At 40.1% G+C, this 16,652-nt stretch overlaps 2 protein-coding genes across 5 annotated transcripts in view; both read right to left on the reverse strand.

The window, feature by feature from the left end:
* Nucleotides 1-9,736, reverse strand: part of FAM171A2 (family with sequence similarity 171 member A2) — a 57,404-nt gene extending 47,668 nt beyond the window's left edge. For 3 of the 4 annotated variants that reach the window (XM_087713373.1, XM_087713372.1, XM_087713371.1), the window contains exon 1: nt 9,528-9,735. In XM_087713373.1, coding sequence (XP_087569499.1) covers nt 9,528-9,642 — 115 coding nt within the window. In that variant the 5' untranslated portion in view covers nt 9,643-9,735. Of the gene's footprint in view, nt 1-9,527 lie in introns of all 4 variants that reach the window. The other variant, XM_087713374.1, reaches the window with a different exon arrangement.
* Nucleotides 9,737-13,275: 3,539 nt separating this feature from the next.
* ITGA2B (integrin subunit alpha 2b) overlaps nt 13,276-16,652 on the reverse strand; it is a 54,739-nt gene continuing 51,362 nt past the window's right edge. Inside the window, exons 27-29 of the mRNA XM_014076425.2 lie at nt 15,862-15,963; nt 14,809-14,931; nt 13,276-14,194 (exon numbers count right to left, since the gene is read on the reverse strand). Of these exons, the coding sequence (XP_013931900.2) occupies nt 14,129-14,194; nt 14,809-14,931; nt 15,862-15,963 (291 nt within the window). The 3' untranslated portion in view covers nt 13,276-14,128. The remainder of the gene's footprint in view (nt 14,195-14,808; nt 14,932-15,861; nt 15,964-16,652) is intronic.

The raw sequence follows: 16,652 nt of genomic DNA on the forward strand, positions 1-16,652 counted from the left end.
GCCAAACTTTATTCCCTCCTATGCTTTTATTCCTTTCCAGGTGCTTGAGTGGATCAATTCCTTCTTTTATATTTTCTTTTATTAAGAGACATGTAACCACATAAACTTGCTAGCCTACATTCTACGTAATCTACATGTTATTCATTAGGAGCAATATCCAACTCTTCTTTTTCTATGGATTGTTCTTGCCAACTGGGGCCCAAACAAGTTTGTGCTATGGGAAAAGGCATGGCAGGCAGTCTGTTGGAATCCCCCTCCCCCGGGACAGCTGCAGGCACTCTCTAAAATCTTCCTTCTGTCTTGCTGCCAGTTATTAAGTCCTGAAGAGTATCCCCCCAATCAGTGCTGAACCTCTTATTACATGGCAGCAGTGAAGCTTGCAATTCTGGCACTGGTGATAGGCAGAGTATCAAATCAACTCAAGAAGGAGAAGGGAACAGGAAGGAGGGCACCCACAAATAGAGAAAAAAAAATTCACTGCAACTCCATCGCACTCCAACTATGAAGTGCATGAGAGATTACAGTTCCTAACATTAATCAAAAAGGAAGATTTCAGACAGATTTACATAGTCCTTCATGTAAAGGACTAGCAATCTGGCTAGCAATTCTTGAAGGACAACATGCATATCTTCTCATTCCCATCATATACCTGAGGCCAATTAAATTTGGGATTTCCTGATCCAATGTGGAGGTACTTTTTTCCTCTCCTCCTTGTAGAAGCTGAGATCCTTGTGGTTTTTCACACTTTAGAAGTGACTGATGAAGAAGTGGCAGAGACTGGGAACTGGTGAGGGAGGGAGGAGAAAAAGAAGGAAGGATTTCTGATGCTCTCTGTCAGCTTCCCACAAGGCAACTCAACAGGGAAGCAGGCAAGGGTGTCAGACATTGCTCCTATTCCCACTGCTTTTATGCAATACCATGTATCATTCTGTTTCTGTTTAGGTAAGGAATTCCCTCTGAAACATGACCCAAAGGTCACAGGTTGTCTAGGACAGTGTTTTTCAACCTTGGCAACTTGAAGATGTCTGGACTTCAACTCCCAGAATTCCCCAGCCAGCGAATGCTGGCTGGGGAATTCTGGGAGTTGAAGTCCAGACATCTTCAAGTTGCCAAGGTTGAAAAACACTGGTCTAGGAGATGGCTAAATCTATCACTTTGTCCATATAACAAAACCTGCCTCCTTTCCCATTCCAGCTCATATTAGTGGGAGAAATTGATACATTTTTTTTAATGTCAGCTGGGAAAAGCACCAATTGCTGCCAGATATTTGTGCAACAATAAACTGTTAGGAAACCATCATTTGCTGCCCTAGTTTCCAAGGCAGGGTAGAGACCAGCTATGTCAATAGAGCAAATTAAAGATGGCAGGGAGGGACTTTACGGTTACACTGTGTCACAGCCTGAAGCAACTGCATTAAGCTGGCTGTCTCTTTAGCTGAGGTCGTGGAAGTAGCAGTTAACTGAAGAAAATGGCCATAAAGACCTTGGTTTTATGGGAAATTAAAATGAAGTCTACTTAAACACAAATCCTGGATTTCAAGAAAGAGGATTTTTAATAACCCCAGAGCAATGATATTTAGAAGTCATGGCAGAAGAATGGGGAAAGGGACTCAAAATAGATGAGCTCAACAGTAAACAATTTTCTGAGAAGAATGGAGAACAGAAAAATGTGGATCCAAAATGCTGAAGATCTGAAAAAAGAAAGACTACATGAAGGAAATAAAACAAGAATCTTGTCCCAAAGGAAAAAGAATACAGGTAGATAGTCCAGTACTGCAAAGCCAGTATCAGGAAAGTTAAATCTTGGGATGTAAAGTCCAATTTTAAAAAATCCCCCAAAACAACTTTTTCAGATATGCTCAAAAGAGAAAAAAGCAAAGATCAGTACATCAGCTGCTCAATGAGGAAGACAAGATGCTAACAAAGTAACCAAAAGAAGCAAAGCTAATTAAATTCTAAGTTGAGTATAGCTTTCTCCAATAAAAACTATGGAAGTATCCCAAGGAATTGTGAAGAGTGGGATAAAAGGGAAAATTTGAAAGTGAAGACTGATAGAAACATAATTAGAGAAAATCCCTTACTTTGAGTTTAAATCTCTCAAATCAGATGGGCTGCACCGTTATCAGTTCTCCCAGGTAAACTAGACAGAAAACATGAGCAGAGGAACTAATTCTACTTTATTGTAAAGCTAAATTAACAGAATCTTTCAAATATGAAATTCCCACCATCTTACTACAGCCAGATCAATACAGGCAGATCCTCCCTAAGTTTCTTTCTCTGACTGTTAAGCAACTGGGGGCTCCATCCTCTTCTATTTGTTAGTTCCCTAATAGTATCTCATTTCCTCAGCCCAAGGTCATTTCTATATACCATTACAATCCTAGAGGAATAAAAGAATCAGCTGACATATTTATCTTTTAGAAAACCTGGAGATGGGCCACATAATTGAAAAAAAACTATTGCTTCTATATCCAGAAAGAAGAAAAATAAACTCCAACAGTTTAGTCAGTATGACAATGATTTATGGAAAATCGATCAAAAAGAGATTGATTTGCAAGTACCTTTAAAGCAAAGTATAAATTATAAGAAGTCACAATCAAAATATCAAGAACAAATCAATTTTATCTCATTATTTTATAAAAGCTATGGAAATTTTCCTTAATAGCAGGGACGTGCAGTCTCTAGAGGCAAGGGAGGCGGGGCCTCACCAGTCTCCTCAGAAAAAGGAAAGGATTTTAAATAATTTTCTTAAAATAATTAAAGCCAGGGTAGTTGCTACCAGATTTCAAGTCACAGTGGCTTGGTGTCTGCTCCCAGTATTAACTAGGAGGAGGCCAGAGAACTAGGGGCCTCTTTTGCCTAAGGAATTTTTTGCCTTTTAAGAGTTAAGCAAGGGTTAACAAGCAAAGAATTCCTTATGCAAATGAGGCACGTATTCTCTCGCCTCCTGTAGAGGGCATTTTTAGAGGCTTTTTAGAGTTTTCTGGGAGCAACTAGCTCAGTCTGACAGAGCTCTGGCTTTTCAAGAGGGGAGGGCAGGGCAGGGCAGGGCAGGGCAGGGAGAAGCAGAGTTGAAATCGTATCTGAAACAGCTGGAAAAGGTGCGTGTGGGGAGGGGGGAGGAATTCAAAAAGTTTGATCAGAAGGCAGCAGGGGAAGGGGGGGTATGGCAAAGGAGCTGCTTTCAAGCCTTTGGAAAATATATCCAATCCAACTTCTGTGTTTGTGTTTGAGAGTGAGTGAATGAGAGAGGGATCGAAGTTCTCTGTGTGCGTGTGTCTGTTTGAGAGGGGGGGAGGGAGAGAGGGAGGAAGGAGGGGGAGGGAGAAGAAAAAGAATGGGAAAACTTATTTTGCAAGGAGGAAAAATGCTGTCGCTTTAAATCGGAACTGAGCATGCCTGGCTGTGGAATTCTGGGAATTGAAGTCCACAAGTCTAAAAAGTGCCTCACCAGGGCTAAAACTGACCGCACGTCACTGCTTAATAGATAGTGGAAATGTGGACAAGATATACCGTATTTTTCGGAGTAAAGAGGCTGAAAATCTGGGTGCGTCTTATACACTGAATGAAGCATTTTTTGCCTCCCGAAACCCCACCCCCTTCACCAAAATGGCCGTGTATAGCCTGTTAGAGGCTTTCAGAGAGCTCCTGGGGACTGGGGAGGGCAGAAACGAGCGTGTTTTTTGCTCAATTTTGCTCCCCGGTCCCCAGGAGCACTCCATAAGCTTCCTAAAGGTTATCCATGCCCGTTTCCCCCCCCCAAAAAAGGGGGTGGTTTTGAGGAGGTTTGCAGAGTGCAAAAACTTTTTTTTAAATTTGCCTTTTCAAAACCTTCATACATCTTATACTCCGGTGCGTCTTATACTAAAAAAAATACGGTAACTCAGTATCAGAAAAGCATTTATCAAAGTATCTCATGGCTCAATTAGTAAAGTAGTTTAAGGATGTTCTCAATGATATGACAAGAAATTATTTGAATGAAGTGGTTTCCTGCCTAGGCAGTGGGTTGGACTAGAAGACCTCCATGGTCCCTTTCGACTCTGTTATTCTGTATTCTATATTCCACTCTGTTATGCATAGGTTAGAACCCAACACAAACAACAGGCCTGTTTCTAGGCATTACACTGTAATAAGGATCCAGATAAAGTGAAACATTTTTATTGCAGGACAATGAAGAAGGCGAGAAACTAAGACTTATGAACTGAATGAGCTATACAGGTATAAATATACAGGTAACATTTACCATCATCTTTGGTGTTGCAGGATATGGAAATCAGGAATAGATTCCAGATACAGGAAGACAGTTTTTATTAAAATGTTAGGAAAAAAATTGTAACACTGAAAGATGGTAGGTTCTTCTTTGACTGGGTTCAATTAGCAACTAGACTATAATCTGTCAAATGGTTTAATTTGGAGCTTTCCACCTGAGTGAAGTGTTAGCCTTGATTGCCTGAATGACCTCTTCCAACTCTGATTCTACCAAGGGCTTGCTAACAAGCCTTGAATCAGCAGGGCCATATTTATTAACAGAGTCACACTAACTTTATCAAGTGGCTGATCTCATAATCTTTTTTTGTTTTCCTCCCTCCCTTCCTTTCCTTCACCCTCCCATTCCCTTCCTTCCATTATTTGGTATGCTTAGAGAATAAAAGAACATCTTTCCCTAATTTTTGAATAGGGTTCAAAACAGGTCATTAACAGTAGGAATGATGATACTGAGAACCACAAGAAAAAGTTGTATAGCAACCACTTTAATGTTAATAAAAAGGTCTGTGCAGAGAACAGAGACGTTGTTCAAATAACTATTTCCAGAGTATCTTAAGAAAAAAAGTGTAATAGTTAAATTAGCTGCTTTTTCTGCTATTTCTTTGTATTACAACAAATGGAGCCTCAAAATGTGACAGTTCTAATGGGAAGAAAAATGGTACAAATCCAATAGCCTCACCCTCTGACAATATAGCAGGCAGACTTTCGTTGTTGAGGAATACTATTGGATTCAGATGATTCCCACATGTTCATCTCGCTCCAGCAAAATTCCAATGGTCTAATCTACTTTTATAGGCTCCAGAGGGGCCAAAGCTTGGGTAGAATGAACAGCCTTCACTCATGGGGAAGAAAGATGACAAAGAGACTGTACACAGAGGTGGTCAGCAGCAGCCAAGATCCAAAAGCCACATGAAAACACTTTCACTGCCATGAAAGCTAAAGAGTTTCCATTTACTATTTATTAGGTCTGTCACACTCTTATGTTTGCTGTCTTTTCTGTAAGCCTACAAGCTGTTATTTACCACTAATCACTGCCTTTAAGAACTGGGATGCCTTCCTTCAGGTAATACATGTTCTACCATGCAACATACTGATATATCCCAAATGCTAAATCAGCGTATCTCAGGACACTCAGATTTGGTTTATTGGTGTACTCAGGTGGTGCTCAATGTTTGTCTGCATTGGTTCATAATTCCTATTAGTGATTGGCTGTTGGAGGAGGGCTGTTAATCTAGGACACATGAAAACAGGATTGTGGTATTAACAAATTTTCCAATTAACAAATGGTATTAAGAGTCTAAGCTTTCATGAGCTGCAGCTCATTTTATCAGGTGGTATATGACTGAATCCTAAGGGATACTATATCACAGTCTCTGAGGCAGTAATACCCATGGTACTCATGGAGGCACCTATGCAGCTTGCATCTGACAAAGTATATGAGACCCAAAGGATTTTGCTAACTACTAACTAGTTTCTTTGGGGGGAAATGTTCAAGTGACTTCAACTCCACCCTCATTCTTGATTTCCATTTATTTCCATTTCATACTTACGTATCTCATTAGTAGACTGCCCTGTATATGAATAGCTAGATTCCCTTCCATTTCCCTTCTGCAATGAAAATTAGATGTATTAAAAAGAAAATGTCAGATTCTCATAAGAAGCTATAAATGTAAACTACCCTAGGTATTTGTTTGAAGATGTCTGACTTATCTACACAGATCTAAGCCTAAATATTATCCACAGTGTTTTAAATGTTTTGGATTTCAAAGATATACTGGATGCAATAAATAAAAATACCTGCAATAAAATAATGCTGAGTGAAGGCCTACCTAGGAATTGCCCTGATCTCAGCAGCCTTGCACCATGACCATGCCACCGATGTCTGGATTTCCAGAGCTATGGATGTCAAAAGTAAGGGAATGAAGGCCAATAGTTACTTATAAGACCCAGCACTCAGAAGAGGCTTTAGAGGCATATGCTAGACACAAATTAGCACTGGGATAAAACCATTAGTGAGAGATGTTAGCAGCCAAAGCACCATTTGTCAAGTGAGGTAGTTTCCTTCCAACTCATTAACTAAGATGGTGTATGTTCTTTACAATGACCGTTCTGCGTTGTATGCTTTGCCGGGATGAAAGAGCACTTTGATGTAAGTGTAGCATGCCTACAAATCTTACAGTATGTCTTCTCTTTTTACTCTGTTCCATGATTACTTGCTATCCCAGATACTTGAATTATGGAAGAATGTGGAATATTACCATTGGTATCACTCAAAATTGCAAGAGATTTATAATACAGATTTTTAATGAAAAGCAACATTGTGCAGAGCATTTATGATAAACATATACTAATAACCTTAATGGATAGTGAGACGGGCACCATTTAAAATTAATAAATAGAGAAATACTATATTCTTTCATTAAACACTTTACAATGTCTTTGAAAGCTTACCTCTGAAATCTGTTTGCAATATGTTATTAGGATCAGGTTCTGGACAATAGTAAGAAAGCAAAGAATATCTAAGTGCATTTAAAAGGGCTCCCCTTTGAACTAAATAAGATGGTAAACTACAATTATAAGGATGATAAGAAGCAGGATATCCCTAATGAGGGTACCTCATTATCTTGTACATTTGTAGAACAAAAGCAGAGGGAACAATTATAGAAATTTCAAGCAGAGTTTAATTTGGAATGGAGACTTCCAGAGCAATCTATTGACTAAGGAAACATGAATTAACTAAGGCAACATGGCAGTCAGCTAAGGAAACATTGCCAGGGGCTACTGCTAATATAGGGACAAGAGATTTTAATAGCATGACAATTAAACCAGCATGTCCCAAACTCATGCTAAAGTACCTAAGTATTTTTTAAGCATAGCACAGTAAAAATAACTTAAGACATTAAAATATTCAACTATTTTATTGTGCAAATTTTATAGTCCAAGAGACATTTACAGAAACTCATAACCAATGTCTAAGGATATTGATGAATTAGCATTGTTGCTACTTTTTCTGAATTGTGAATAGTTTTGACTGTAAGTAACATATAACTTTTAACTTAATATATAATCTAAAGATAGGACACATTAAATCACATGTCTTCCCAAGTATAAAATGAGAACCAGAACTGGCCCAGATACAGAGTAATGGAGTATTCCTTGTTCTATTATTTAAACAAAGAAAACCAGAATGAGCATATCTCCAGTTTGATATAAAGAGGCACAGGTGAGTCTTCATTTTTAAAACTAGACTTATACCTTATTTGTCAATATAGTATTTTTCCCCTTTATTCTCCCTATGAAAACACATAAAAATGGCCAGACTGGAGAGGTTGTGGCTCACTGTCAACCATCCATCCCTAAATGTTGTTGATATATGAATAGGTTGGTATGGCTCTTGGAAGCAGCAGGTGCACAGGCAACCTGCAGATAAGGGGGTGGAACCAGTTCTTCCAAAATGCAATGGCAGTTTATGGAAGTTGTAGATTTCCCAAAATCACAGAATTTATTATCCCCCTGTTGAGATACAAATGAATTAATGTCTTACTTGCATCACATATAAGAAAGAGTTGTCACATCTACCCACTCATACTCCAGCAGGCACACATAAAGATTTCATTATTTCGGTCATTCATATACAAAAATATGCAGTTCACCAGCCAAAATAAACAGAACTTCTGTCTCTGTTCTGCCATGTGAATCCAAGACATAAACAATAAAGACATGGAAGGCCACTGAAATTAAATGAGATGTAACTACACAAAACAGCATATACTCATAATGGTGCAGCCAGACTCTTCTGATTTTCAGACTCATTTGATGACACTCCTCCAAGGACTTTCATTCTTGCCATTTCCCATCAACACAAGAGGATGTGTCCCTTTGGGTCCTATTCCATAAATGGTCGCAGACATTCAGGGGCACATGCTATATTCCAAGTGAAATTCCCTTGCTGGATGTACATGGTCCAAAGAATCCCCCAGAATTAAGTCAGGGATCCAGAATTAAGTTATTGTGCCACTTTGAAAAATGCAAGTGGCTATCAAATAGGGGTGGATAGAGGAAACAAAACTAAAAAGGAGATAGGCAGATGGACATGGAAAAATACAATGTAAGATGAATAACTAAAATCTAGATTAAATTGACAAGCTTCAACCTATATCTACATTTGAATGCCACAAATTGGACATGTCATATTTATTTCAGACAATAAAGCTCACAGATTTGAGGACAGTTTACACAAGAATGTGTAGATCTATAAAAACTACGAGAAGATAAACAAAGAGAATGCTGGAGCGTCAACAGGTACAGCAACAGAGGTCAGAGAGGATGTATAGAGAAAGAATGGGTGTGGACCAAGTAGGAATCTAGGAGGAAGAAGGAGGAAGATAAGAAAAGAGGCACATCTGTTAAGAGAAAAGGACAGGAAGGCAGACAAAGCCCTAGAGAAGGAAATAGGAGGAAAAGACCCTGGAGAAAAAGATCCTAGATGTGGCTGTGTGGGTAGGGGGAATCACGATTGCCATGTAAGGAGATGGAGAAAAGTGAGGGAGGAGAAAAGGAGGATATGAGAGATGGGGAAGAGATGGGCAGGAAGATTACTACCCTGGCTGAGAGATAATATCGGAGATTTACCCTACCCTTAATAGACAGTCCTCCTCTTCCCGTCTCCCCACTCACTCCATGCCTGGGAGGCGCAAGTTGCAGCCATGCAAGGGTACCCAATCAGACCCCTAGTAAGCACCTAGTAAGCAGCTGCCCCATTTTGACTTTCTTTGTCCAGGAGGGGCGCCCTCCAAGGGGAGAAGACAATGCGGCTTCCACTATCGAGAAAGGCGCGATTCGGGGTGGGGGACGCGCGATTAAAAAAAAAAAAACCGCATGGATCTATCCATTTTCCTTCCTTCCCCCTTTCGTGCGTCGCATCTCCTTCGTTCCGCTACACCACCTCTTCCAATCTTCCCCATCTGACTTCTTGTAGAGAAAGTCGGAACGCTGAAAGAACGGCAGAAATAAAAGCACGTAGATCTTGTCCCCACCCCGGCACGACTCACCTTGACCGAAAGCTCGAAGGGACCGGGAGGCGACAATTTCAGACTCCAGATTCCCTCCTTCCGAAGCATTTTAAGGCACTGCGCCCATCCCTCCGAGCTGCCCCACCCACCCTGGCCGCGGAGAACGAACGGGGCCTCGACAACCCCGCAAGCTCCCTCCACCCCGCCGCGCCCCGTGCGCTTTTCCCCCGCCAGCCTCGCAGCCACTCACCCTGCGGGCTGGGAGGCTCCCCCGGCTGCGTCTTGCCCAGAGCTGACCAGCCGGGGCCGACGAGCAGTAATAAGAGGATGGCGAAGCCCATCGCCACAGCCGGCGCCCGCAGCATTCTGGCCGCCCCCACCGGCTCCTGCTACCCGGCCATGGCGCGTCCAGAAGACCCTCGGCGGCAACCGAACTGGCTCTGCAGGATCCGGTTATGCGCCGGCGACAGCAGAGGCGGCGCTGCGATGCTACCCCAGTCCGACAGCCCCTCCTGTCCAGCAAGAAGATTGGGGGAGCTCGAACGGCTCCACCTACCGGGCGAACGAGCCCCGCGATCGCCTGGCTCATGCAGCCGCGGCTGCCGCCTACTTCTTCTCTAACGCTCCGCCCTTGCCTTACCTCACCTAGAAACTGTGATCAATACCGACCTGGGGTCCTGAGGCACGTAAGGAGGCGCATCTCCTATCAGCAACGCTCCAAAAATGTGTCTCTGAGCATGTGCAAAACATGGCTGCTGTTCCAATTAAGTTTTGCACAGACTAATGGTGAGGGAATGGGGGGAAAAAAGCCACAGAAGCGAACAGGCATCCTCCTGAAACAATGAGCAATAAACAACCTTTTGCTCATGTGAAATAATGTACAAGTAGACCATAATGTTTCCCACTCTGGACTTCTTTGCAAGCGATTGTATCCCAAACACTAGTCTGATGTAGTCTTATGTTTGCCCTTCTGGGTCTTCCTGCCTGGTTATGGGGTGAAACAGTAGTTGGTTGGTTTCAGATGCTCCTAGGGAAGGCACGAGCTCAATTAAGGCCTGACTAGTTCCTCACAAATCTGAATCTGCCTTGGAATATTTCCCATATCTGTGTCCAGAAAGGGAACAAGGGAACAAGGCAAAAAAATTTGCTACCAGTTCTGTGGGCATGGGCATTGCAAGGCTTGGTGGGCGTGGCAGGCAAAGGATACTGTAATACCTCCATTCCCTCCCAATCAGCTGGGACTCCCACAGAGGCAGAGAAGAGATGGGGACAGAGCCAGTCAGAGGTGGTATTTACCGGGTCTCCAGAACTGAGCAGTACCTGCTGAATACCACCTCTGGAACAAGGAGTTGGATTCAAGATGCAGTTAACACATACTTGCATGAGAAGGAGATGCCAAATCAGCAACCTTAAAAAAAGGGTCTCCTTGGATCTAACATCTGTAGTCAACTACTGCCTTATCTTTATCAGCCTTATGGGAGATGATAGAGAAGGTAGTATGACAGCAAAAACTCTGTAGCGATTCTCAGCCATCCAGGTCATGGTTGTCCCAAAGATGCTTTTACAGAAGGCAACGGGACTTTCTTGGTTTTTCCTTTGTAGGACAGCAGTTACAAAGAACACTAAATTGTTTGGCAGTCGGGATTCAGGCTGGGTGCAGGATTTAAATCATATGAATTGCCCTCATTGATGATTTGTGATGGGATTGTGTCAGCCCAATGAGAGAGACCAGAGTAAGAAATCAACTCTATAGGAAGGCTCAAACTACGTTTACTGATTATGGTTGTGATCAAAGTAACTTGCAAATATGATTATGTTGCACCTTGCCTCCTTTTTATATTTCTGTGAATTAAGGAGGTGTCTGAGTAGGTAAATGTATAATTGTACTTACAACTGCTGTAAAAATGATGCTACTAATTTGCCCCTTTTTTCTATATTTCTTTTCTTCCTTCTTTGCACTTTTAGCTTTGTTTTTTATTTTTATTTTTTCTTCCTCATTCCATATTAATTTGTAGTAGTTTTTATTTTTGTTTTTAAAACTTTAAATATAATTATATTAAAATTATTTATTAAAACTACACAATTGTGGGACAGGGATAAGGAAATGAATGCAACTTTTAAAAAAATGAAATTCTGAAAAAGCAAAGATACTATTAGGATGGAGAGTAGGAAATTAATTGAATTGAAATATGCTTTGCACTAATCTGGATTCTTGTTTTTAAAACAGCAATTACATGAGGCGATGATTGGGAACAAGACCACCTGGACTAGAGAGAATAATTTAACCTTCCTGAGTAAAAGTAACTTTAGAAAGATGATTGTTGGCACTATGGAAAAAAGGAGTTAAATTGCATCATCTCGATCTTTGTCCTGCCAATCATCTTCCTGCAGCTTTTTGTCATTGTATTCTCATTAAGAGTTTAGACTTGATGGGACACTTTTAATATGATAGATTAGACCCAGATTTAATCACATAGTATTTAGGGCAAACCTATTGAAATAATCTTATTGATTTCAGTGAGTTTTTATGAATCACTATTTTTCATACATGGAACTTTAGATGTGTAGACTTCAACTCCCAGAATTCCCAAGCCAGCATGCCTGGGAATTGAACTCCGTAGATCCTTAAAGTTGACAGGCTTGAAAAACATTCATCCAGGTGTTATTTTTAATCCAGACTTGTGGATTGCCAAGTGGACAACATATCCTTGAGATGCTCCCTGATTTCCTAAAGGCTCTTGAGTGCTTTCAGGATGCCTTGGGGTGAGGAAAGTTCCTGTATACAGAAATTTCTTGAGAGGGGAGGGACACTTCCCAACCTTGAATTCAATTAAGCATTGTACACAACATCCCAGCAGGCATGTTTTTAAATAATAAGCCTTTCTGAATGAAGAGATTCTTTTCTCTTGCCTATTGTGGCTGGATGTATTTCTATACCACCATAACCAGCAATAGAGTTACTTTTGTTCCTGCAGTATCCCAAAATCTGTTTTCCATGCAAGTATATATCAGGAACATGGGCAAAGAGTACTTATAGAGGAAATGAAGAAGGAAAGATTATCAATAGTCTATATTAATGCTCTTTTTCAGGCATTTGTCCCAAATCTGCTTTTCTTGTAAAAATGGCTAATTGCTGAAACCATGTCCTGTATTTCTGTGCAGTCAGTTGAAGGCTCTGAAGCGAGAAACTGCTGAATCAAAGCTTTTGTTAGAAAGTAAAAATCCTTCCCTGTTCAGACCAAATCCAGGGCTTCTTCAAACTATCCATCTTCTGAACAACCTTGTACTTCTGAAGAACAAGTTCAGCTCCTGTTGGTTTTAAAGAGCAACAATATATATTCTCCCTAACCCCTTCCTTCCCATTTCAAGATGCTGGCGTCTTGAATATTAACAAACTTCAGCAGTCACATGGCTTGCCTCTTACATGCTCTGAATAACAAGAAATGTTTTTTTCGAAAATCCCCCAGAAAAGAAGGGGGGGGGAGACAGAGAGAATCACTGCTAATTTGCATATAGTTTTCCCTTCAAAAGAAATGTTCCAGTTTCAATTAACTAATTGGGACAATGATGAAAATAAGCTTTAGTCACAAATTAATAGCTCCCAAGTGCTATGCAAAGAACTACATGGTACTGACAGAAGGCAACAAATCACAACTTTTGAAGAAGTCTCTATATGACTTGCAGTTTTTTCCCCAAAAACATTATGGCTGCTGTTCTACAGTACCAAAATACACCTTTAAAGAATCTAAATTGTAGCTTTTGTTGATTGAACAGCAAGATATTTTATAAATCAGAAGAACATGTTTCATGCCTTGTGTAACAAGTTGTTGAGTTCAGCAGCCCCCAGGGAAACAAGACGCCTGAGGGAAAAGATTCAGCAGACTTCTCTTGTCTACGTCTTCAGCTTTGGAACAGGCCCAAAATGATTTTAATCTCTATTGGACTAGATATTGCTGGGGTGATGTTTGTAATCCCAGAAGCCAACCCTAAGCATCAACACCACCCGACTTCCCCATGGACCACAAAGAATCAAAGTAGTCAATATTGTTAATGTAAAAAGTCTTAATGTTTACTCTTTTTTAAAAATATTGGGAAGGAATTGTACCTGGGAACTAATTGGCTGTGAATTAGGAATGGTTAATAGTTTCTCAATCCATCCATTTTTTACAAGTGTGTTCATACCTTAATTATTAAGGAATATTGCAGTCTGGAACAGAGTTATATAATAAATGGAAATTACATAAAAAAGGAACAAAGTACATAATACAAAAATATTATTTAAAAGAAAATTAGAATTTTCTTAACTGCAAGAATGTTGATGGAATATGGACCAATTTGATATGCATTTAATACATTGGACACTTTTTTAATGCTCATTATTCCTTTAATAAGCAAAATGTTTTCATTCAAGGCTGTGAAGGATTCTTTAAAGCAGGGGTGTCAAACTGGCAGCCCGTGAGCCAAATGAGTCACCTGCAGGCCACATCCACTCCAGCTCCGTGAAGGGGGAAAACATTGTAAAACATCATGGGAACATGATGCAGCGAGTTTGACACCTGTAATTTAAAGTATTGAATTTTTATAACATTATCTTTCATTACTTGTTTTCATTATTATAAATGAGTTTTTGAATCTGCAATTGGATTGTAAAAAAACTTTTCAGCCAGGATCTGATTTTTGAAATTGAGGATCTGATTAAAATATGAGTTGCCCATCTGGGAAGTGAGTAAATTATATTCTTTACAAACTGCCTGTTGAAAATATAAACAGGAAAGGAATGGATCCATTCAATAATGAGATTAGATATAGAAGGAATAGAATACCCTATTGCCCCTCTCCAGCCGACTGAACTTAAGGATCGTGAGTTAGCTGCTCTTCATCCTCGGTGGGTGGTCGCTTTCTCTTGAAAAAGCCTGTCTATTAAAGAAAAGATAGTAGAAAAAATAAAGTGAGTAAGAAACAAGTCTCTTTAGACAAGAAGTAGTTTCTCATAGGTGGATGCTTCTGAGATAGTTAAACTATACCACACAAAGCTATACATTTATTTAGCATATTAACTGAAGAGCCAGAAAAGAAGCTAGGGTACCTTCCAACTACTATCTCAGCAATCTCATAACTGCCAACTATTTATTCATTTTATGGAACAGAAGAAAAATCATCTGTTTGATCCTTTGTTCAGACCCATCAAGGCAGTTTCTATTTCAAAACTAGGTTGGAATTGGCAATCAGAGGGGATAGTCCCAGGACACGATCATTTGTTATGATTCTTAACTTTACTTAGACATTGCTTTTTATTTTCTGTTGTTGACAGATAAGCTTATGCAACCAGCAGAGATAAGAAATAAGAGATAAGAAATTTCATCAGCTATGTTGTCCAGATTACATGATGTATCTCTGGCTACTTTGCCTCCAAAAAAGAGAGCCTGGCTTGCTCTCTCTCCAGGACAACTGCAAACATGAAGAGGAACACACTTTGGATTTTTGCATTCTGCGCTTTATAGCCAGGCTTCCCTGCCCAGGGTTTCATGTACCTTCCAAAGAACAATAATGGAGACTGCAAGGAGGAGAAGTCCCACCAACACAGCTGTTAAGATCCACCATACAGGGATGTCTTTCTCAGCATCAGGATTCACCCATTCCACCAGTGTTTTAACCTGTGAGCAGCAGGAAAGTCATGGGAGAAAGAAAACCAGATGAATTAACAGGTTGATATTTTAGTGCAAAGTGGCAGAGATTTTATAGCTAAGAAGAAATAATAAAATAGTGGTTTTATAGCCAAGAATAAATAATAAAATAGTAATTGTCACTCCCAATCCATACTTGCAAGATTGCTAAAAGATTGAACTGTAGTTATGTTTTAGAGGCGAAGATTTTGCTAAATTGTTATTAGTCACTCTGCCAATCATATCTTGGGTTAGGAAGATGAAATTTTGTCTCTACAAATAATCCATTTGCTTCCCCTTTGTAAGGTCAGGAAGTCTCCAACAAGATGACTGAAACTTCAGAATAAAGGTGTTTCTGATATAGCAAATTCTATTAAATCCTCAAGTTTTAGAAAACATACTTGCCCAATTTAGATTAAGTGGGAAACAATGGCTAATCAGAGCCTTCATGATTTGAGAAGGAACTGCACGTGTAGATAAAGGACCATTGATAATCTCATTTTATTAACCAAAATACAGTCCACCATATGAGCCCAATATTATTTAATTCTCCAGGTGTCAGCAACTTTCTAGAACTATCCAGGAATGAATAAGGTAGTGCTCTAGATTTCTAAAATGGAAATAAAATGTTTCAGGGAAATATTCTATTAACTTTCAGGCCACCTCTAGCACTTTCAGCATTCAAGTTACAATATATAGATTATTGGAGGGGGAGCGGGGGAAGAAAAGGCTCATATCAGGCAGGTTACTATTTAGCCCTGAATGTATTAAATTAATAAATGATGTGATTCAAAAAAATACTTCAATTTTCAAAGCCAAAATTCAAAGCCAAAATTCAAAGCCTGTTGAACAAATGTTGATGGAAAACTTCACATTTGCTAATAACGCTGATAATCCTGAAACATTGTGGTCTGGACTTACCAGGGCAGCCCCACTGGGTAGAACCTCTGGTTGAATGTTGTAAGGCATCCCTGTGGCAGTGAACTGGGCCCAGGATTGGATAAGAAGCTGATTTGGAAACTGCTGTGTGAAAAGGAAGTAGCATGAATATGTGTGTGTGTTTCATTAATACATGGAGTGGGAGAAGGCGGAAAGAGGTTAAGCATTTGGTGCTTCCTGAAATATCTACTGGCTTGTCACCTGCTCTAAGATCTAACACACCAACTGCAGTAGCCTAATGTGATATAAAACAATCCATATACAATCCAATCCATCTAACAACAAACAATATATGATAGGTTAGGTTGCAAGACTCAAGATCAATTATGGAATATCTTGATTGACTGGGGAGTTCTGCCTAATTTATTTTCACTCCTACTTCAGTCCTTTAATCACAGTGATATATTGCACTTACAACCCTCTAGGGTTCATCCACCAAGTACATCTTGTGCTACATCTTGTCCACAGTCTTCATTGTTCAAAGGGCTTCTGTTTATTCACGCACCAAGGCCACTCTTTCTCATTTCCTACCTCTTATGCTTGGGTTTGCCTACCTCTTTTTTTTTAAATTATTTGCTTCAGACCCCTCTCCAGAGGCTTTTTTTCCTTAAAGCCTTCGGCACAGTTCTCCAGTTCCCATGGCCTCCTAGCAGGACACATTAGAACCCATCCCATCCCATTGTTTCTCCATTTACCTAGCTGCCTCTTTTTCTGTTGATCTTGCACTGAATGTTCCATTGTCATTTCTATGGGATAAATACCTGTCCTCTTGG

The sequence above is a fragment of the Thamnophis sirtalis genome, unplaced genomic scaffold, assembly GCF_051295495.1.
Source record: "Thamnophis sirtalis isolate CommonGarterSnake01/CBP01778 unplaced genomic scaffold, rThaSir2_p1.2 scaffold_4, whole genome shotgun sequence".
NCBI classification, from domain to species: Eukaryota; Metazoa; Chordata; class Lepidosauria; order Squamata; family Natricidae; genus Thamnophis; species Thamnophis sirtalis.